The sequence below is a fragment of the Colletotrichum aenigma genome (genome assembly GCF_013390185.1).
Source record: "Colletotrichum aenigma strain Cg56 chromosome Unknown KSG_Cg56_contig02, whole genome shotgun sequence".
Lineage (NCBI taxonomy): Eukaryota > Fungi > Ascomycota > Sordariomycetes > Glomerellales > Glomerellaceae > Colletotrichum > Colletotrichum aenigma.
This window is the reverse complement of record NW_023500908.1, coordinates 6,871,630-6,893,175: the sequence shown is the minus strand read 5'-3', so window position 1 is coordinate 6,893,175 and position 21,546 is coordinate 6,871,630. Positions and strand designations below refer to the sequence as shown.

Below are 21,546 nucleotides of genomic sequence, written 5' to 3'. Positions count from 1 at the left end.
GTACGAGAAAAAACAGTGAATCTAGAATGAATGTCGAACAGCACACTTGATCCAGCCAGTAGAACGCGACAAGTTCTCCTTTGTCACATCTGTAGGACGGCCTAGAGATTTAAGTGTTCACAAGCCAGCCCCGTAACGAGAAATCGTTTGAAGTCGGGCGCACGGATTACCGTAAACCTTAAGTACGGAGTAGAGCAAACTTTGGTGGGATGAGACGTCGTATGTCCGCCAAGACATTGGAGATCAAATGTTCGTTGAGCCGATTGAAACTTGTATACGAGTAAACAACAAGGGGTTACCCTGCTAGATATCGGAAGTTTGGGCATGGTACATCGAACGGAACATCAAAAAACTGTGCAAGACCGGCATTTGACGCAATTGAATCAGATGTCGTCTCATTGCCGTTCTGAGACTAGGAACCTATGAAGGGCTCATCCTAACTTCATCCCACAACGGGCCGGCTTTCCCACACCCCACTAACCGCCCGTACCCCACGCCCTTGCTGGACCCAGTATCTTAACATAACTTCAATGTTTGTAATCTGCAAGTCATCAAAGTGACGGTTGCGCTAGAGATTGATTGACCACACTGGAGAGCCAAACTGGTGTGTCTGTCTATGGCAGATGCCCATCATAGCCCGCGGCGATGAGTCTCGAGTTGGCCTCCCACACCTCCTCCGGAATCTCCTGCTCAATCTGGAACCCCTTTGCTGGATACTCCCGAATCCTTACAAGATCTCCTACCATGATATTAACAACCAGCTCCAAAGGGTTTTCTGCGTCAAAGTAGTCCTCAAATCCGAACTCAGGGCTGGTGACCGTGAACTCCGTCTGCGCATCAGGCCACTGCTTCCGAAATGTCGCATAAGTGCGTCTCTCCATATAAGGCTTCTGTACCAACACAAAACTGTCGGCCTTCAATCCCCTCTCCTTCAACAATGCAAACGTAAAGCGCACATTCTCGCCAGTGTTCGTTGACCGGCGCTCCACAATGATCTTGTCGTGCGGAACGCCCATACCCTGCGCGATTTCCGCGAAGACTTCAGCTTCGGGCTTTGAAAAACGACTCTCCGTAAGCTTTCCTGCACCGCCCGAGTAGATTAGGTAGTCGCCGTAACCGTCGAGGAAGAGCTGAGCAGCGCGGGAAGCTACGCGTGTATCCAGGCTGCAGAGGCAGAATATGGCGGAGGCGGGGCGGAGGGGCATGCCCATGCGATGGTAGTTGTAGATGATCTTCGCATCCTGGTCGGTTTCGAGGTTTTGGGTAGACATTTTGCAGTCTCAAAAGCTAGGCTTTTTCAAGATGTAAATGACTATCACGATCAAAGGATTTGAGTTCTTGCGATGTTGTCAAAGAGATTGATGACTGTGATATGCAGGGGGGAAACAATTTTAGGGAGTTTAGTCAGCAGAGGCGGCGCTAATGCGCCAATGACTGCCAAGGACTGCAAGTCTCTAGTCAAAGAAATCTGATTAGCTGTGGCAGTCGTATACTGGGTTTGGCGTCTCTTAATGTATGTACTTACCTAAGAAGAAAGCATGGTGTGAAACTGATGGCTTAGAGACGGCTTAGAAAGCAACTTGCCTTCTAAAAGGCAGCTAGCCATCAGAGGCTATGAGGAGTTCAACAGTGATATGACAATAGTCTCGGCACATGGTACCTATCAGTGGAGTGTTGTGACGCAAAGGTTAAGGTCAAAGCTTGAGGCTGAAATTTTGTTCTCTTCATCGGCCTAACCAGAACAATGCCGTTGTGTAGGAATGCCTTTATCCTATCAGTGATACCTCTGGCAGGGCTGAGAGGCCGCTTGAGACCGGCCTGGACAGCCTCCTGGAAATCTTTGTGAGATCTTGGTTGCCACAAAGCTTTGGCCATGACCTCAAACTTGGAGGCCAAAGGAAATTTCTTTGGAAGTCCGATGAAGATTCCTCGTCACCAAGAAAACATAGGTATCACAGAGAATACTGAAGATGGAATATTTATGGCATGAAAGAAACATTGGTAGCCATGAGAAGACCCTGAAAACACCAAAAGTCTCAAAGCATATAATACTCAGAGAAGGTCCAAGTCTGGATTCTTCTGCATCACAAGCGTCGCCTTACCTAGAAGTTGTTTTCGCATCGCTCGATATTGTCCAGTCAGACTCACCAAAAATGGCTTACTCAAATCTCGCGATCGCTTGCATGGATGAATACGCCACACGAAAACTCGATACATCAATCAGGGATCTACAAGATCATCTTTACGATATCGCTCATTTCCGAGCGGGTGAAGACGAGCCTTCGACGGCCGAATGGCTTTCAGATCGCCAGGCCCATCCAGGCATATTTGCTCAAGCACGTTCTACAGTTTCCGAACGACACGTCGACTCGCTTCAAGAGCAGGCCGAAATCGAAGATCTCTGCATCAACGAGATCATCGAGTCACGCTACCGTGAGGTTCTCGTGGAATTTTACAATATCCTGAGCCAAAAGCGAGAAAGTGAGTATGGAGAATTATTCAGAATTAAAGAGCTCCAGTCCGACAAGCGCACGAACGACTCTGCCTCTAGAAGAGCAAGTAAGAGAAGGTTTTGGAACCGCCAGAGAGCGTCGGTCATACTTGCATAGTAGGCATGGGGGAGCTTTAGACGTTCCATATACTTTGAATCTTGGCCCGTACTTCTCAAATTAATCGATCTAAGTCCACTCATCACTCTTTTACTACATCGTCTACCTGAAGCAATGCATGGGTCGCAAGTCTCGTTTGAACGTTGTGAAGTGGAAATAATGAAGACCAGACCGCCGAACTTTCCGGTGAATGCGCCGCTATATCGGTACTTGATGACTCCTATCAAAGATGATAATAGTATGGAGAAGTTATAATAGGGTTAATAGCAGCGACGGTCAAAGTAGCGATGAGAAAAAATACAACAGCAGCGACGGCGATAGTGACAGAGAATACATAGCCACAGGTAAAGTTATCGCTCTACCACTGGAAAAAAACGCATTATCTTTAGGATGCCAGCGTGTAGGGGAAAGACATCACACTGCGGAAATATCGAGAGCCCGAGGCGATTTCACTGTGTTGGAAAGCCTGATGTTGGCTGTTTCGCCAAGTCCTTCAGCTGCGTTGGCAAGTCCTGTTTCAGCAGGCTCAAGAGACGATCATAAACCAACAAACAACCGTCACACCTGACGTTCAATCGTGCAGAAATACTTGCCTTAGTGCTGAACAAAATCGTCCCTTTTAGAGATATTCGAAATCTGGTTTGAGAAGGCTTCCAACGAGATCAGGAAAGCCCCCAATCCTTATCTTTACAGATGGGGCTGAGCTTGACGTCAACGTTCCACAGCCTGATGTTATTTTAAGGCCTCACAAGGAGGCGGGCGCGAAGTCAGAAAGAAAGCAATAAATAATGATGACGACAGTTGGTTTTGCTCCCAATATTTCTCACTGTTTCTTCCACGGAGCGTCTCTCACAACCACACGGCGCACGCATCCCAACCAGTACCTACACCAAACCCAGAGCGATGACTACTACACAAGGCTACAGCACTCTCGAGTTGAATCCTCGACAACCACACGAAGCGATGTCTGGTATTGAAGTAAATCCTAACCACGGAGTCAATAGATGGGACGAAGAGGGTCGCTATCTTCAACCAGACATGAATAAACATCACAAGCCTCCAGGGGAGAGTTATGAATTATCACATGGGCAACCGCCGAGCTCGGACTCCGATGCTATGAGCAAAGGACAAGGACGGAGGTTTTGTGGTCTTTCTCGACGGATTTTCATCACAATACTCGTCGTCTGTCTGCTAGTGGTTATCGGTGCCATCGCTGGTGGCGTTGCTGGGGGGTTGCAAAAGGGGGGAAGCCCCTCGAAGAGTGCACAAGTTGTAGGAAGCATTCTTGACACGACGAGGCTCGCAGTCGCGAACAGAACCATCAACGGGTCAATGCAGCACACTGTCCTTTTTCAGGACGGTAACGGCGCCCTGATGACACGCTATCGAATGACACCTTCATCAGAGTGGAAATCCGTCAACTTGACACTCAAATTCGCGTCTTCGAAGGAAGAGGAAAGAGTCGAGCTCCCACCTGGCGCCCCATTGGCGGCTCTTTCGTGCGCGGATTGGGGATGTGGCGACACTATGGTCGTCTACCTCGGGACTGGCAGAATTCTTCATGGTATCAGAGATGACAGTGAGAGAGGGAGTGTCGAATGGTACCCAAGAACCTCTGTTGCGACGGCGAATCTCTCGGCATCTCTCAATTCGCAACTAGCAGCTTCAATAAGCAAATCATTCTATGACGATGAGGAAGGCTTCCAGCGGGTCGGAGTCCACCGTCTCCTAGCGTACCAAGATTCAGACGGCCACGTTTTTGTCTCCAATGACAGCGATAAGTGGGTTCCAAAGTCAGTGGACGACCATCTGCCAAATCTCACGACCGGAACAAGTCTTGCCATCATTTCTCAACTACGCGGTGTGGAGCTAGACAGAGTCAGTCTGGTGTCTAAAGTGACGGGCAGGACCGACGCTGCCACCACAGAGTATGCCATGCTCGAAGCAACATATCCATTAGCCGGGACAAATTACACTTGGACTCGCGGTACGCTACAGCATCCTCTTTTACTACCGAGTATGCTTCTCTTGGGATGCTAACGACGTAAATTAGGCTCCGAAATCCTCGACGGGATCGTGCTTCCTGAGCTCTCGGTAACTGAGTCAAAACAACAATATGCCGTCACGATGCGCAAAAATTGGACGGAAAGTGTTTATCTCATCCTTTCATCCAACGGCACAATATCTGGTCGCATAATTGGACCGCGCAATGAAACCATACCAAATGTCCTGGTGAGAGAATCAGGCGAGCTAAAGGTGGCGAACTTCTCCGCTATCGCCACGACGATGGACGGTTTTCTTTACGGCTTCATCAACGATACAATAAGTGAGTATTCATTCGATGCGTCGGATTCGTCAATCTTGAATTTCGAAGGGATTGTCTACGATAAGTCCGTCTCGGGAACATAACCCACACCAAATCTGTGGACGCTTGCTGTTGCAAACAAAGAGATCATGATATTTCAACAAGGGATTGTACTACGGGTGAATTTGCTTTTCTCGGCTACATACCTAAACATGTGTTTGGGATTGTGATTCTATGAATTGAACTGTCGTAAACTACATGTATCCATATTGTTCTTGTGCCCTGCTTGAGATCTCTGTTCATATCAATCACTACTGCGATGCCTCCCAGGCCGCAACAAGTTGCGGCAGGTCCCGCACGAACTCTGTTCGCTTCGGAATCCACCCCAGCTCAGCCTTCGCACGACCTGAAGTTGCGTTGCAAACCAATGCCAGAGCCTCGAAGAAGGGATTCCCATCGTAACCAACGTAAGAGAGTGCCCCTTTGGCGCCGATGACACGCTTCACCTCCTCCATCATCGTCGAAATCGGAATCGTCTCGCTTACAAAGTCGAAAACAGGCCAGGATCCGAAGGTGGGAAGACGGTCCACAACTCGCACGAAACCATCGGCCAGGTCGTCCACGCAAACGACTCCTGTGCGAGTCTCTTGGTAAGCAGAGATTTTAATGGTGTTTTCGTCGCCACGTTTTGCTGCATCCAGCACCTTGCCCCACCAGGCTGTCATCACCCAAGAGCCTCGTCCGTAGACAGCGCCGGGCCGGACAATGGCAACATCTAAGATGTCTCGAGACTTCAGCACGGCCTGCTCGTGAGCCGGTCGCCAAGCGACGGCTGTAGCGGGCTTGTCTGCAGCAAGGAATGTGCTGGGGACCGAGGTGTCGCTGATGCGCTGATCGCGGGGAGAGCCATGGACCCATGATCCGGAACAGTAGACAAATCCAAGTTTGGGCCCAATGGAGTTCTCCGTGGCAAGACTGGAGGCCCTATCCTGAGCAGCTCCAGTGACAGCTTTAAGGATCGTGGTCGCGTCACTGTAGGCTTGGGAAAGATCAACAACCACGTCGATGCGGTTTTCCGCAATAGTACCCATGACGAAGTTGATGTCAGACAACTCTCCGACAAGAGGTTTGACTTCGTTTGATGCAAGAAGCTTGGTCTTCGTGTCGCTTCGAGAAGTAGCAAAGACAGTATAGTTTCCAGAACGAATGAGAGCCTGAGCGACGGCCAAGCCGATGTAGCCAGCTCCACCAAGGATGAGAACTCGGGCCATTTCGAAAGTTTGACGGCTTTTGGCGATGTATAGGCAATGGTTTAATATGATTCGAAGCCAGTTCAACAATGTCGGACGTGCGGTGCGAAGATGATGAAACTGAAGCTTTTCACTCAAATGAAAATGCAGCGTGTCTTGGCCATTTTTATGTTTGTTATGTTACAACTATGAGCCAGCGACAGCTCAAACACCTTGTAAACTATGCTCACTTTCACTATTGGTATCCAGGATGCCTTGCTATTTCCACGGACGAACGATGGCCGCGGGCCTTGTGTTGGGCTAGGTGGCTTGACTAGCGCCGAGCCGTCCCTCCGGCTCTGGGTCACGGTGTTTGTGAGTGCGCTCCACAACAATTCAGTCTTTCGGGACCTCTTTAAGCTTAATAATCCAAACTTAGCAGCGGTTCTTCTTATCAGTGCGGGCGTACATGTGGTTAGGCACAGCATGAAGATTCGTATTCCTATGATGACTGACTAAGCCTGGCGCAGTTCGGCTTTACAGAATAATTGCTAGATAATTCCGAAATCATAACTAGCATACGCCTCACTTTCCCCGGGGTAATTTTTAACTTTGACTGGGTATCTCCGATTGCTCTTCTTGCCTGGAAAGTGTATGACCAAACCTCGATGCGCGCCAGCACATAAGGTATTGACTGACTGGCGACACGAATCAAACACAGAGCATATTGAACATGTATGCAAACACACTTCACAGAACATCTTCGTGAAATTACATTGACTTCATTAACAGTAACTACTGCCTGTTTCTAATTACCAATTACTTAATTTCAATAGTCGTCTTCAGAGACAGGTTTCTGCTGGAGTTGCCCAGCCACAGGGTGTAGGTACCCCTGCGCAGTTGCCACTGCTGAGCTACAACGTCCCAGACACTAAGGTCACGTCGTGTGAGCTCAAAAGACACACGAGAAGTCTGTCCCGGGGATAGGAAAATGCGGGTGAATCCACGAAGTTGGTGGACCGGGGTATCTTCACCGCCACCAGGAATCTCAACATAGAGCTGGGGAATCTCAGCGCCCTCGACATCGCCAGTGTTGGTAACGGCGGCCTTGGCGACAGCGATTGTCTCCCAAAGAGATGGATGTCCTCCCTGAACAATGGCAATCTCGGGGTCGGGGTACTCGGCCGTGTCGGCAGCGGCAGTAAGACCGGCAGTCAGATCAGCGAGTTCGAAAGTGGTGTAAGAGAGGCCGTAGCCGAACTCGTATCTGGGGGTGATGTTCTGGGCATCGAAGTAGCGGTAGTCGATGTACAGTCCCTCGGTAAAGTTGCTCTCCGGGAAGTAGTCATCCGAAGCGCTCGAGTTCAGGTGGTCGCCGTAGTCGGACTCAAGCTTGGCAACCGTGTAAGGAAGCTTGCCAGAGGGGTTCACGTCACCCCAGAGGACATCGACCAGACTGTAACCACTCTCCTGACCAGGAATTCCGGCGAAGACGACAGCGGTGACGTTCTCGTGCTCGATCCACTCATCGACAGTGCGGATGCCTGCAGAGTGAACGATGACAACAGTATTGGAGCAGTTGGCAGCCACGTTCTTTACAAGGTTGTCGCTGAACTCGTCGGTCAACCTCAGGCGATCAAAGCTCTCCGAGGCGTAAGCGTTGATGAACACGAGACAAGCCTCAGAGTTGACGTAAGGGGGAGACGGATTCTCGGAGTAGAAGTCCCAGCGAAGAATACCCTTATTCTTAGCGATGCGTTCCTGGATGGCCTGGAAAGGCGAAACGACGTATGGGGGCGTGCTGCCGCCAGAACCACCTCCAGTAATGAGGGTACCGTTGAAAGTTTCCCAGCCAAAGTTGACCTCATAGCCGCCGCCATAGCGAGAAGGGTTCTCCCAAGGAACAGCCTTGACTGTCGCATCGTATCCGTAGATAGAAAGGAACTTGGGGTTCTTGAATGGCAGAGTCTTGTTAACGTTCTTCACGAGAACGGTACCTGCGGCGCCGATCTGACGGATCAAGTTGGAGTGATCAGCCTGAACGTCGACGGGGTAGGCCTTCTGCAAGTTGGAGTGGATAGCAGGTTCGGGGAAAGCATGCTCCTGGCGCAGGTAGTGGTAACTGGCCAGAATTCTCGTGACCATGTCCGAGAGGCGGTCCTCGGTGACGGAACCATTGTTGACTGCCTCGACCAACTTGTCGCCCCAGTACCCAGCATCGGGCATGACCAGGTCCAATCCAGCGTTTGCGGAGGCCACTCCAGTCATTTGACCCTCCCAGTCACTGACAACGTAACCCTCAAAGCCCAGTTCGGTCTTGAGAACACCGTTCAAGAGGTGTGAGTTCTGGCAGCCATAGGAGTGGTTGGCGCGTTGGTAAGAGCACATAACAGATGCCGCACCCTCCTTGAGAGAATCCATGAAGGGGAAAACGTAAAGCTCATGAAGCGTACGGTCATCGATGTTGGAGCTGATGGCTTCGCCGAGGTCAGAGATACGACGACGGTACTCCTGTTCGTTCAACAGCCAGTGCTTTGCTGTGGCGATAACGCCCGCATCTTGAATTCCACGAGTGATTGCGCCCATACCGGCGCCAGCAAGGTAAGGATCATTCGAAAGTCCCTCCCAATTACGGCCTCCGCGAGCTACTCGGCCGAGGGGTCCTGCGCAAGGGGCAAGAGCAGCGTTGATTCCCTTGCCGTAGTACTCGTCACCAAGTGCTTTGCCGTACTTGTACAACAACGCCTTGTCGAAGGTAGACGCGACATGGATACCGGCCGGGAAAGCGGAAACAAACTCTTGACCGCGGATTCCATCAGGAGCATCCGCAAAGCAGAGAGATGGAATGCCAAGGCGTTCGATCGCGCCCGAGTTGCCGACACAAGTACCGGTCCATCCTCGGGTGATGTTCGCCTTCTCCTCGACGGTCAGGTCTGCCACCAAAGTTCTAGCTTGACGGTATGCAGCCGCCCAGCTTGGGTTGGTGGTGCCGTTACCAGCGGCTGAGAAATGTTAGAAACTTACCAAGACCTGTTTTGAGAGTGACACTTACGAGAGGGGTATACCGGAGGACTACGACCGTAGTAAGGGACCTCCGACGGAGCAGACCCGTTGGTTTGCGCGGCAGCCAAGGCGCCGTTGAGAGCGGCAGCAAGGAGAACGCCTGTCTTCATCTTGGATCTCTGGCTGGTGTTGACTGAACTGTGAGTTCGGGGAGCCTTTGAGATCGCTGTGAGATGCCGGTGAGGGCCAACAAGAAGTGAACTCGCCTGATGGTATGGGGACAGCCGGCTCTTAAATGTCCTCCCGTGATGGCACCCGGCGATTGAAACCGAGCTTTCGTTGTTTTCTTTCGGTGACTGTACCCGATCAACGTCATTCCCGGTGAAGCAGGGCCCGAAATGGGCCTCATTCAATCGGTCCTATTCACAAAACGTCATGGAGACAACATGCAGACTGTGGATTCATGACTCGACATTAACCGGCTCTGACTGGCGAGATCGGAGAATAGTCCGATGACTATCGTAATGTTTACTCGGATGGCTGGGGTGATAAATCAACAAACCAATTGGCCAATTGACAAACCAGACGACTGCCGGCGGGTCCTCTCCGACCTACCCCGCGCCCTCCGCATCGGCGACTCTCCGCCACGACGTCAACCGCGGTCGAAGCAAGGTTGGGGGTGGTTCTCTTGATGGATATGTGGACTCAATTTGCCCGGGGAATTCCCGGACTTTGAGTCTGCTGACAGCGAGAGCATACGACTCTCCAAATGCCAAATGGCGCAACTGTTGGTCTTGATGTCGAAGGTTCCACCTGGCCCCCGCTTGGTTGATTTCGACTGACAGGCATTCGATAAGCTTGTCCCCAGGAGTTCACCGTTTTTTCCAATGAGGTTGGATTTTCGTCCAAACACCGGTTAGAGTTACCAACACAGTTTGTGGGACCACTCGGGGTCTACGACGGACTTCACAGTTCTTAGCCCCCGCATTCCGGATTGCGTAGTTGCACCCGCTCATTGAATCTTCGCGGGCCCATGTCGGTAGGACTAATCCATGCTCCATAGGCGTGCGAAGTCGGATCAGCGTCACGGCAAGTTGGCAATGGCGGCCGTTGACTGGGCAGATGCATGATTTTTCAACTATTAAGCTGCAGCGCACTCTGAGCAAAATCCAAAGATATTGTACTGTCTTGCTTGATGTCCCACGGAGTAACAAGTCATCCCAGTTGCCAGCTTTTGGAGAGCATTTAAGAATAAGAACAGCTGGGTAGAAAGAGTTATCCCAGGAGACTATGACTTTGGTCGTAAGAGAAGTATTGCGATTCCTAGATGTCCCCCAACCGAACAAAAAAACAGCTTTGGCCAACCATGATGGTGAAGGCGGCGACAGCGTAGTGACTGATCTACTTCGACAATCAAGGCGATAACGCACCGATAATCATCAGCGCAATTGAGTTTCAATGTCTTGAATCTCTGCCACGTTTTTCTCGGCTAGTTCGGCTTGAATTAGAGCAGCTTTCCGTCTGATCGTCGCCTTCAATCCATGCGGCCCCTGACATAAAACGAACTGGCATGTGACAAGTTTCATGTTCTGCAGGAACTCAGGGAGATGTAGTCACTCGCGTGACGAGCCAAGTGTGAATCTGAAGGAACCTTGCGGTGATTGCTCAGCTAAACAGTCTAGATTGTGGCTTTCCACACGCAAAAGACCTTGCGAATGCTCCCACAAATACGGGGACTTTATCGTTTGCTGGCCCAGGGTCTTCATCTTGGCGAACATCGCAAATCGAGCCTCGGGTGTGAATGCCTCGTACTTGACATATTGCTGGGGCGGCACTAGCGTTATTTTCGATGGGTTGTCTGTCCTGTGCGATAAGCCGGACAGAATTCTACCAGGTGACCGCGAGAGCAGGCCTAGGTACGCGTGGACAGTCGCAGTTTTACCACTAGGTTTAAAGATTTGTCAACGGAAGGATACAAGTGATAGGGGAAGTTCGCTCTCCGCCTGACCAGTTCCTAGAACCTAACTATCGCCCTTGCTGCTCTTCTGACTGGCCACATACAGACTGGCCATCTATGACAGGCACGAAGAACCGTCCAATAGAGGAAAGGAAACCTCTTCTAATAATACAAGCTTTTGGATCTCGGCAAACGTTCAATGTCACTGGCACTGATGGGTGCCTCGAGAAGCTGCTCCTGCAGGCAGCCCCCGGTCGTCTCAGCTGCGAGTGACCTAAACCCTCTTGCGGTGCCTGGCGATCATCTGCACCAAGCTTTCATCGTCCCGAACTACTGTCCAGTTTCTAGATCATAGTGGGGTTGAGCGATGAATGGTATTGGACTGTTACACTGCAAGCCAGAGTGAAACCGCATCCGGTTCCGTGCGAGTATCAGAGATCAGCCCAACTTAGAACAGCACGGACGCCTCAACATGGGCTCATGCAATCAAATAAGTACAGCTGAATGTCCAAGTCCAAGCCTTTGGATGATTCGCAACTGTTTTTCACGTGTTGAACATCTTCATTGTGTCATTCTTTTCTTTGACCAGCTTGGTCTGGACAAAATTCATCAACGATGCACATCTCTCTCGTTACGCTACTGGGAGGTATCGGGGCGCTCGCGGCCCCAAACATTCCCCGGCAGGCACCACCAGCTCCAGCTGTGCCGCTGCGCATAATGGCACTCGGTGCATCTGTCACGTTCGGCGCAGGCTCTACCACCGGCAACAGCTATCGCAAAGACCTGCAAGACCTTTTGGTTGCTCAGGGCATGACTGTATCTTATGTTGGCACGAGAGCAAACGGCAACTTTGCAGACAACGCTGTTGAAGCGACCGGGGGGTTCAGAATCGCCCAAATTGCGGACTCGGCAGACAAAGCCGTTCCCATGCTAAAGCCGAACTTGGTCCTCGTCGATGCTGGAACAAACAACTGCAACAAAGGCGGGGAGGTTCCAGATGCTGGAGCCAACGTTACGGCGATGATCAATAAGATCTACCAACAAAGCCCCGGATCGACGGTAATCCTGACATCTATCCTTGCCAACAAAGTCCCGGAGCAAGACGCGTGCCGTGTCAAGATCAACGAACAGTACAACGCAGTGGCAGCTCAGTTCCAACAATCCGGCGCAAAATTTGGATTTGTCGATATGCGAAGCCCAGATGCACCAACACTTAATGACCTGAACGATACCAGACACCCGAATGATGGAGGATATGTCAAGATGGCCAATGTGTGGGCAAAGGGGATTCAGGAGGTCATGGCGAAGGGATTTGTGACTGCTCCCAGTTGAGAGACCCAGCTCTGAAAGATAAGCCCGGGCAGTTGGGCAGTCTTGGAAATTTTCCACGCCTTCGATTTTCGTTTCTTGATGGTTGTGTTAATACCAGTTCAGACAGAGAATAAGTAAAAGTAATGAGGGGTGAGATGATTTGGTGTCAGACTTTGATTTGATTAAATGACGTATCAAGAACATGGTATTGTTGTTCTCGATGAACTCTTCTTTTTCTCCTGCTGTCAGTTTATGTCTATAAAACTTTGATCGTGCTCAGTGCCCTACCTAAGAACCAAACACTGCCAGAAGCGTTGGAACTCTCTGAGACAAAAGGTGTTGACATCTGTAGCACCATACATGCTACTATACGATCCAGCTCTGGTCGTTTCTTCGATAATATTCGAAGCTCATGGACCGCAGACTATCTTCATAAGTCTACTATCGTCCATGAGCCATGTTCCAGGTCTGTGGTACAAAACAGGACAGTATTTATGTCGAGAATCAAGTTATTGTCACATACTATACGCGTTGCGACCAATCTATCTCGCAGACCGATGGTGTAAGTACGGGACAAATACAAACTTCTCCACGGCCTTAACTCTTTCGGGCATTGATTTTACCTCACTTCCTTCTCAATAGTCTGCGTTCCGATCCTTCATGGCATCTTGGCCTCCGATGTCACCACCTCACCCCCGAGTTGCTCTTGGGCCAGATGCACACTTTGAGGCGCCAAATTCGGAGCGAGCACCATCCTCGATGCACCCCTAGCCCACTCAGGGGTTCCCCCTTCGTTACAGCCTCTAATAAATACACGTGATGCATACATATCTTTAAAAATTCTGGCAGCATGTTTCTGGGTCTCTTTTACGCCCTCCTCAGTGGCTGACTCAGGACCAACACCGTCATCTCTGAGGATGGAGAAGTGAACCTTGCGGCTTTCTGCGGACTCCAGTAAGAATAGTTTGCCATGTTACGGACATCTTCCCTATGGGATTCTGGTGTTCTATTTCTCTTCTTGACGTCTGTGAACATTGGCAAACGAGCAACTCCAGGCTATTCTCTGCCACATACAAATGATTCACTCCCCAGGTAAAAGCCGTCCGCAGGTTCATAAAACCTAGCTATTTTTCATTGAATGAATCCTTGGCAACCTTTACCTCAATTTATTATACCCTACTTGGGGGGCTTCTAACAAGCTTGCGCTTTGAAAATCGGTGAGTCGAAACGATCAACCTCATAAATCCCAGTCGGATTTCGCAGTCTGTGAATCGCATCTTGACAGCACACTTGATTACCTGCTGACTCATTTACAAAGCAGGTAATTATTTACTTCCCTGTCTTGACTCGTGTTTTGCGAGCCAACAACTGTAGTCGGTATTAGGACAACATCTATTCCTAACATAATTGACTTTTTCGGCTAGATAACGCCCTCGGTATTCGCAAAGAAACAGAAATTATTGACCGAGGCACCAGCGTCGGCATTATTAAGCCTCCGAGTCCCACTACTTCAAAAAGACGCATCAGAAAAACGGATATACCTCGCATCCAAGGAGGTTCTGTATATAATCTTAGTACCAATCTGCCTTCACTATCATGATCACCTCGTCCACTAGAAACTCCATATCTTAACACACAGCTTGCACGAAACGCCAGCCTCGAATCAGACCAACATAGTCGCAAGATGGTGAGAGTTTCCGCTCTGCTTCATGCGATGCTCGCAGGATCGACCGCCGCCCAGTTCGACATGTATTGCAACCACGGTACTTATGAAAGCCCCGCCCTCAGCTGTGATAATGTGAGTTTTCGAATCTACTATCTATCGTAAGACGCGGTTCTAACTATTTACTAGGGTCAGAATGTGTATTGTGTGCGTAGAACCGCTCCAAATTAAGGCTGAACTGCAAAAAACCTCTAGTTGCTGAATCATCTGCAGTGTGCCTTTCCAAATTGGTTCACCACTGACCCTGGTCTCGCCCCTGGATTTCCTATCCATCGTCAGTGTACGAAGTTCTCAGGCGAATGCGCTGCCAAGGATAGCAACGGCAATCGTGTAAAAAGCAAGTTTGGAAAGGACGCCGTTGGTGTGAGTCGCATACTTGCCACAGCCCGCGATGGACTGATTTGCTAATTCAAATATCCTAGTTTAGTGCTTGCGTCAGCATAACCTCTGATGACATTCCCGTTAATCTTGCTAACGTTCAACAGTGTTGATATCTACTACAATGAAATACAGCACGCATTTTTCAAAGCGGCCCTTCTGAGACTTAATAGGCTCCTTGAGGCTGAGCTGATCATGAACAACAGCGTATCTAGCCGCCACGGATGGCTCAATGTCGTCTCTTTTCCCTGAAAATGCCGGTCGAGCTTGCCGGTAGCTTCGCAGAAAATGACCACCGTTGCTAGAAGCCTTTGAATAGACAAAGCCGAATATTTCGTTGAGAAAGACATCAGTACACACGTAGAAGCTGGTGTGAGACGAAGCTTCTTAGCCAGGTTGTTGAAATGCGCAGGCGTGGTTTTACTAGTGCGACTAGGTGACAGTAAGCCTCCAGCAAACCAAGTGTGATGTCGCCAGGAGACCCCCCTAGCAAGCCATAAAGCCTCCTGAGAATAGCAACCCATCGGAAGCTATATTCAAAGTCTAGAGACGCAACAATCATTCTGTAGCAACAAATCAAATTACTTAGTACCTATGCACAAGGCTGAAACTGAGTACTAAACAGACGAAGCGCTCACCATACAGTGAGGATAAAACACAGGCCACAGAACTCGACTTTCTTCCACGGGGTGAATACTACACTTCATGTCGTGATGCCCTCAAGCATCTAAGGCAGCCTCGCGCCTAGAGGAAAGTGCGATGTGACCTACTTCCGACCTACTTATTTAGGCTAACGATATTCTAGCGTATTAGGGGCTGTTCTTTAAAAGACTTTTTACGTTAAATACTAATTTAAGAAGAATTAAGCTGTTTTATTTATATTAATACTATATATATATTTTAGTTTGTTTATAATAATTATAAATTTGGTTTGTGTTATATCTCTAAATTATTATCTCTAAAGGAAATTACAACTTTATTTAATTAATTTTATATCTATTATATCTTATTTTAATTTTTAAATATTATTCTTATACTTATTTTTAATTTACTATACATTTCTAAAATAATAACTATTATTAATTTTAGTATTCTTATAAGCTTATTTTTTATCGAAACTTCTTAGTTTCATATATTATTTTTTAAACAGAAATAAAAACTCAAGATATTTAGAAATATATTAACTTAAATAATATTCCTGATACCTTTTTTAATCCAAATAAACTTAAAAACATATTATCTCATAAGAAAAAATAAACTACTAAAAAGAACTTTAATAATATTATCTCTATAATATCTTACTTTATTTTAGTTTTAAATAACTAAAAACATATAATAAAAATTGAAAAAGAGGATAAAAAATAAAACTAATTAAAGCTAAGAAAGCTTAAAAATACCCATTTTTAGCTAGTTTTTAAAATATAAAAATTAGTGAATTTTTACTATAAATTAAGCTACAAGATCTTGAAGCTTTTTTAAAAAGTTAGTTATTAAAATTATTAAGAGGATTAAAAACAAATGAAAATAAATATATTTCTTATTTATTTATTTAATCTTTTTTTAATAAGCTAATTAAGCCTCTACTTATTTGTATAAGCTACTTTCTGTTATAATAACGCTTAACGTTTATAGAAACACTACTTAGCCTCTTAGGTTTAAATTAAAATTATTAAAGATTCTAAAACCTCTATCCCTTTTTAACATTTAGATAGATATCTCTCTTTGATAAACTTTAGATGTAAAAAATATTAATAAATAACTATTCTTATAAAATAACTCTTTTATTTAGTTAGTATAGCTATGTTTAAAAACTAAAAACAAATACTATTAAAAAGAAGTTAGAGTAAATTTGTAAGTATATTAATTTAAGCTAACTTAGAACTATAAAGCCAAAATAATCTCTTTATTTTAAAATATATTTTATATTTCTCTAAATAGAGTGAAACTAAAATACCTTTTTTAAAATATATATATTAAACTAATAAAAAATACTTAAAGAAGTAGATTAAAAGTACTATTTATTTTGTTATTTTACTTTTATTTCTATTTACTAAATAAAACTAAAACATATATTTATAATACTAAATAGAAAGGTCTATATTAATTAGCTTATTAAGCTATTTAAAACTTAGAGAGATATTTAATATATATTTAAGCTATTTTACTCTTATTTTATTAAAATATGTAATATTGAAATTAATAAACATAAAAAACAAAAGTTTAAAATATTATAAATAAATTAAAAACAAAACATAAATTAATACCTCTTAAATAAGTGTTTATATATAAACTAGATTAATATAGATATTTTAACTACTATAAAGCTTAAATCTGTATCTAAAATAACTTGTAAAGCAACACCTCTTGAAAGAAATATATACTATAATGTTTACTATAAAAATATTTAAATTTATAATAGGTTTCATAGCATAATTTAACCTTAAGGTTTATTAATTTAATATTATTAATATATTCTTAGATATTATAGATAAGCTAAATAACCTTTTAGTCACTTATTATTTATTAAACAGCTTTAAAAAAATAAAAAGTTATGAAACTTTAATATATTTTATATAGTTTTAATAATGTTTCTCTATTTAAGTATAAAAAGCTCTTAAATACTCTCTTTTACTTTCGTTGATCTTCAATAAATAAAGATTTGTATCTCTTTAGTTTTATAATAAAAAGGCTTTTTTATTTTTTATATTAATAACATCTTTATTTAAAATTATAAAATTTATGTAAAGAAAATAGAAACGATTATAGAAAGAATTAAAAAAGAATATAAACTGAAAAACTAAAGATTAGCTAAATAATATTTAAGAATTAAGATTATTTATAATTAGATAATATAAAAATTCTACTTTTTATATAACGTGGTTCATCAGTCAGCAACGAACATCAGTCAGCGACGAACTTTTTCTTATGCATATAATAATATCTACTATTACATAACCACAACATATTCAATTAACTATTCCTCATTACTACTCGAATCATTTGATAATTCCACATCCTTAGAACAGGTTCTCATATTATGACCAGTCTCGCCACACATACCACAGCGTCTCTGAGCTGGCTGGGCTCTCTTTGATGGACCCCCCTCCTCATCCTCTTGAGGTGCTGGACGTTTCCCTTTTTGTTTCCCTTTAAGCAAAACCTGAGATTCCTCTATACTAAGTGCCCCTCTAAGCTGTACCTGCGTTCTTTTAGCCCTCCAGCGCTTAGTAAGTGCTATATTTGCATCCTTAAGGGTATGAAGCTGATCAGTCAAAATAGTGATTAAGTATGCTATTGCCTGCGCACCCTTTGATAATTGCTTAACTGCAGCAATAATTAGTGTTAGTGAGCTTCCTTAATAAGCAGAGATATAACTTTTGATAAAGTTAGACTGTGAGATAGTTTGTTGTGGGTTAGAGGGCGTTTGCAACTGCTAAGGTGGTGGTGTTGAAGGGTTAGTTATAAGAGGTGTAGGCGTCTGTAAATATATATTAAGCTTTTTGATAATATGGTCTGGGTCCTATAGTGAAATTCCAGCGCCTTAGAAAGCAGACCTGATGTTTTCCTTATTAAAAACCTTATTATAGGCCTAGTGGAAGGCAACAAAGAACTCAGACTTAGTGATATGATTTATAGAGGCTCTGATGAATAGGTTGATTTCATCACCATATGCGCGTTTTAAAGGCGAATAAAGGGCAATATCTAATAGCTATAGTAGATGCAATAAATATGCAGGCATACTGACGGTTATAATATTGTTCTGCTTGCAGTAATCGTTAAATTCAGCTGATAAATAGCTCTCATAGCTGTTGATAATAAGCATCCAGTAGACGCCCTTCGTTTAGTTCTTAGTGTGTTTATCGAAGTGTTTAATCCAGTTAAGACCTATCTCATTGTCCATCTATCTATTAGCAGTAGGTTTGATCACCTAGTTGCCCAGAAAACCTGATTCCATGGTCCAACTGGCAAGGTGATATACGCCCTTAACGATCACAAACAGAGGGATGCACCACCCGCCCAAATTGATATATTTGATAACTATAGCCTATTCACAGTTGCTAGGCTGCACATACTTTGCTTTGCTGCGTCAATCAGCATATATTACCACTATTAACGTGGTGATCATGCCCATCATAAAGCCAGTTTCATCAAAATTATATAGGTCCCCCTCTTAGATGCTATACTTAGCCATCATATTGCATAATAGCGCAAACCACTTTAATATAACCTCAGGATCTTCTTAAAGAGCCCTTTAATAATCGTATGGACGATTAAACTTAGTTTTCAGAGCAGGCTGTAAGTCCACAAACCGCCTGGCCTATCACTTGCCAACAGGCTCGCTATTACGCGCTCGCAGCAGGAGATTAGCCATATCTTCCACACTAGCGAGGCGTAAAGGAAATCCTCTGGAATCCTGTTCAATAACGTATTACAGAAGTGTTTTCTCTTTAATTAGATTGAGTTTATATCGTTAGGGTTAGGCACATTTGCGTTAGGGTCGATCGTTCATTCTATAGCGTACGGAACTTTCAGGGACACCATAAGTCTTCGCAGCATGCAACACACTTAGCTTTCGGCCGGCGACGCAGGCTGATCGGATCGCCTCGATGGCTAGAAGTATCTTGTCTTCTTATGTGTAAATTGGCATGATGGTTGCAGAGTTATTACGCGTCAAAGTTTTAAGTGGTTTGGTGCAAACCGCGTTTGGGGAAAAGTTTGTCGCTGACTGATATTTGTTGCTGACTGATGAACCACGTTAATTAATATATTAAATAAGTTCTAAAGAAGTTTAATTTTACAGATTTTAAAGTTTTAATTATATCTCTTTCTGTTATTTTATTTAAGAAATTTAATAAAAGAGTAAGCTTATAATAAATCTTATTATATTAAGAAAAGATTAGCTTAATTCTCTATATTATAATTATAATATAGCTAGATATTATATTTATATACATTTTCTTATCATAATTTCTAATACATTTATCTCTAAAATATTATTAAGCTATAAATTAAATAATTTAATTTTCATATTATATTTAATACTTTATAATTTGCTTTAGTATCTGAGAAAGTAGAGTGGTTTAAATATTATTAATTATGAATAATATATTTTTTACTAATAATAAAGAGATATAAAGGTTATCTTAAGGTTTTATAATATTGCTTTTTAGAAGTTTAATTCAATAGAAAGCTATATATTAAAATATGATAACCATATGAATAATGGAGATAAAGCTTTCAAGTTTAAAATATATTATAAAAGAGATTATAGCGGTGAAATAACTTTTTATAACTTTAAACTCAGGTTAAAAAGTATATAAAAGATTTCTTATAATAATTGGTATATAACATAACTTATAATAAGAGAAAAAAACAATATTGTAATTTATTTTTGTCACGGGCTAGAGCCCGGATTGATATCTCCGGCTTTGCCGGAGCAATTACCGAGATCCGGCTCCGTTGGACCCACTACTCTGCCGCGTTACACCGCCTAACCCGGTCTGCTTCACCGCTGTTAGGTGCCTACTCTTGTAAAGTCCTTTCTTCCTTCTTCAGCTGAGAATAGTCAATCGACGGCACCTCTACGTTGAACAAGCCTAGGGGCCAGCCCCTTACAATTTTTATCATATAGGTATCTAAAATATATAACTTTACTAGAAACATACTAAAGAATTATTGTAAATAGTTTATTTTTTAACTAATAAAATATTAGCTAATAGTTTTATAAAAACTTCTTTTATAAAAGTTTTAAATAGTTTAAAATATTTCTAAACTTCTAAAATATATTATAAATAATAGAATAAAGTAAAAAAAGAAAAGTTAAATAAGAAATAACGCTTATGAAGTAAATATTTTTAATTCAAAATAGCTTAATAATTAAGAAGTATATAGCCCTCTTAAAAGCTTAAAATATTTATATTTCATAAATTATTTAATAATATAAAAGCTATATTTTATTTTTATTCTTAGAAAATAGACTAATATATAAACCACTAACGATTAATATATTCTCTATAATAACTTTAATTAATAAGAAAATAACTAATACTAAAAGAGAAGCTATAGTTTTTATAGCTATTTTATTATTACTCTCACTTTCTATTTTAGTTTTAGCTTTTATTCTAGCTTTATTATAAGCATTAAAAGCTTTATAAAATATAGTTCTCTAATAAATAAAACCTTATAATATGTAAATTAATAAGTAATTAGTAAAGCAAAAAGTTATATAAAAGTGTATATTATTAATAAAATCTTTTTATATACTCTCTAAGAATTAAAGCTTTAATCTAGAAATAAAGACTAATATAAAGATATATAATTTCGTTCTTTTTATAAAAAACATATTTACTTTTTTATTTTCAACTAAATATATACATGCTAAGTAGTATACTTAAAATAGCGCTATATAAATATAGTAAATATATAATATTACTCAATAATAATAGCTATTTTTCTTTTAAGCTTTAAGTTTTTAAAGTTTCTATCTTTATTTAAAAATTAGTAAATAATATAATAACTTAACTAAAGATTTAAATGTAAAATATACTCTTCTTATATTTTTAATATAGCTTATAAATAAATAGAAAAATAGAAGTTATAAATTTTAAATTATACCTCTTTTTAGTTTCTTTATTTTTTATAAACATTTCACTTTTATTAAGCTTGTTAGTTTTAACCTCTATAAAGTAACTTAAGTTAATAATTAAACTATAAAAATAATAAAATAAATAAAAACTTTATAATAAAGAAAAAACTTTAAAATATTAAAGATAAAGGATAAAATAACTTACTCCTCAGCTTAAAGCTTTTAATCTTTAAAAAGAATATAAAAAGGATATTATTACTATCCTCTTCTTTTTTTTCTCTCTCTTTCTATTTAGTATTAATAAAAATAGCTCTTATTTTAGCTATTATAGCTATATATTTAGCTTTAGTTTTCTTTGTTATTTAAATAATATAACTAGCTTTAAAAATAGAATTAAAAATAAATCAAAATATTATAATTACTATATAAATGCCTATATATTGTC

General features: G+C 42.8%; 4 protein-coding genes across 4 annotated transcripts; 1 reads left to right on the top strand and 3 right to left on the bottom strand.

Moving 5' to 3' along the window:
• Positions 1-614: 614 nt before the first annotated feature.
• CGCA056_v003880 (Uncharacterized protein) lies at positions 615-1,271 on the bottom strand (the record flags this gene model as incomplete). Its single annotated transcript, XM_037319136.1, has 1 exon — positions 615-1,271. The coding sequence occupies one exon, from the start codon at positions 1,269-1,271 to the stop codon at positions 615-617; it is 657 nt and encodes a 218-aa protein (XP_037183112.1).
• Positions 1,272-5,225: 3,954 nt separating this feature from the next.
• On the bottom strand, positions 5,226-6,185 carry CGCA056_v003879 (uncharacterized protein; the record flags this gene model as incomplete). The annotated part of the gene is made up of 1 exon (XM_037319135.1): positions 5,226-6,185. One exon carries the CDS (start codon positions 6,183-6,185, stop codon positions 5,226-5,228), a length of 960 nt encoding a protein of 319 aa, XP_037183538.1.
• A 777-nt stretch (positions 6,186-6,962) lies between these two features.
• Positions 6,963-9,316, bottom strand: bglM-0 (putative beta-glucosidase M; the record flags this gene model as incomplete). The annotated part of the gene is made up of 2 exons (XM_037319134.1): positions 6,963-9,145; positions 9,196-9,316. The coding sequence occupies 2 exons, from the start codon at positions 9,314-9,316 to the stop codon at positions 6,963-6,965; spliced, it is 2,304 nt and encodes a 767-aa protein (XP_037183445.1).
• A 2,504-nt stretch (positions 9,317-11,820) lies between these two features.
• Positions 11,821-12,435, top strand: CGCA056_v003877 (uncharacterized protein; the record flags this gene model as incomplete). The annotated part of the gene is made up of 1 exon (XM_037319133.1): positions 11,821-12,435. One exon carries the CDS (start codon positions 11,821-11,823, stop codon positions 12,433-12,435), a length of 615 nt encoding a protein of 204 aa, XP_037183539.1.
• Positions 12,436-21,546: the final 9,111 nt, after the last annotated feature.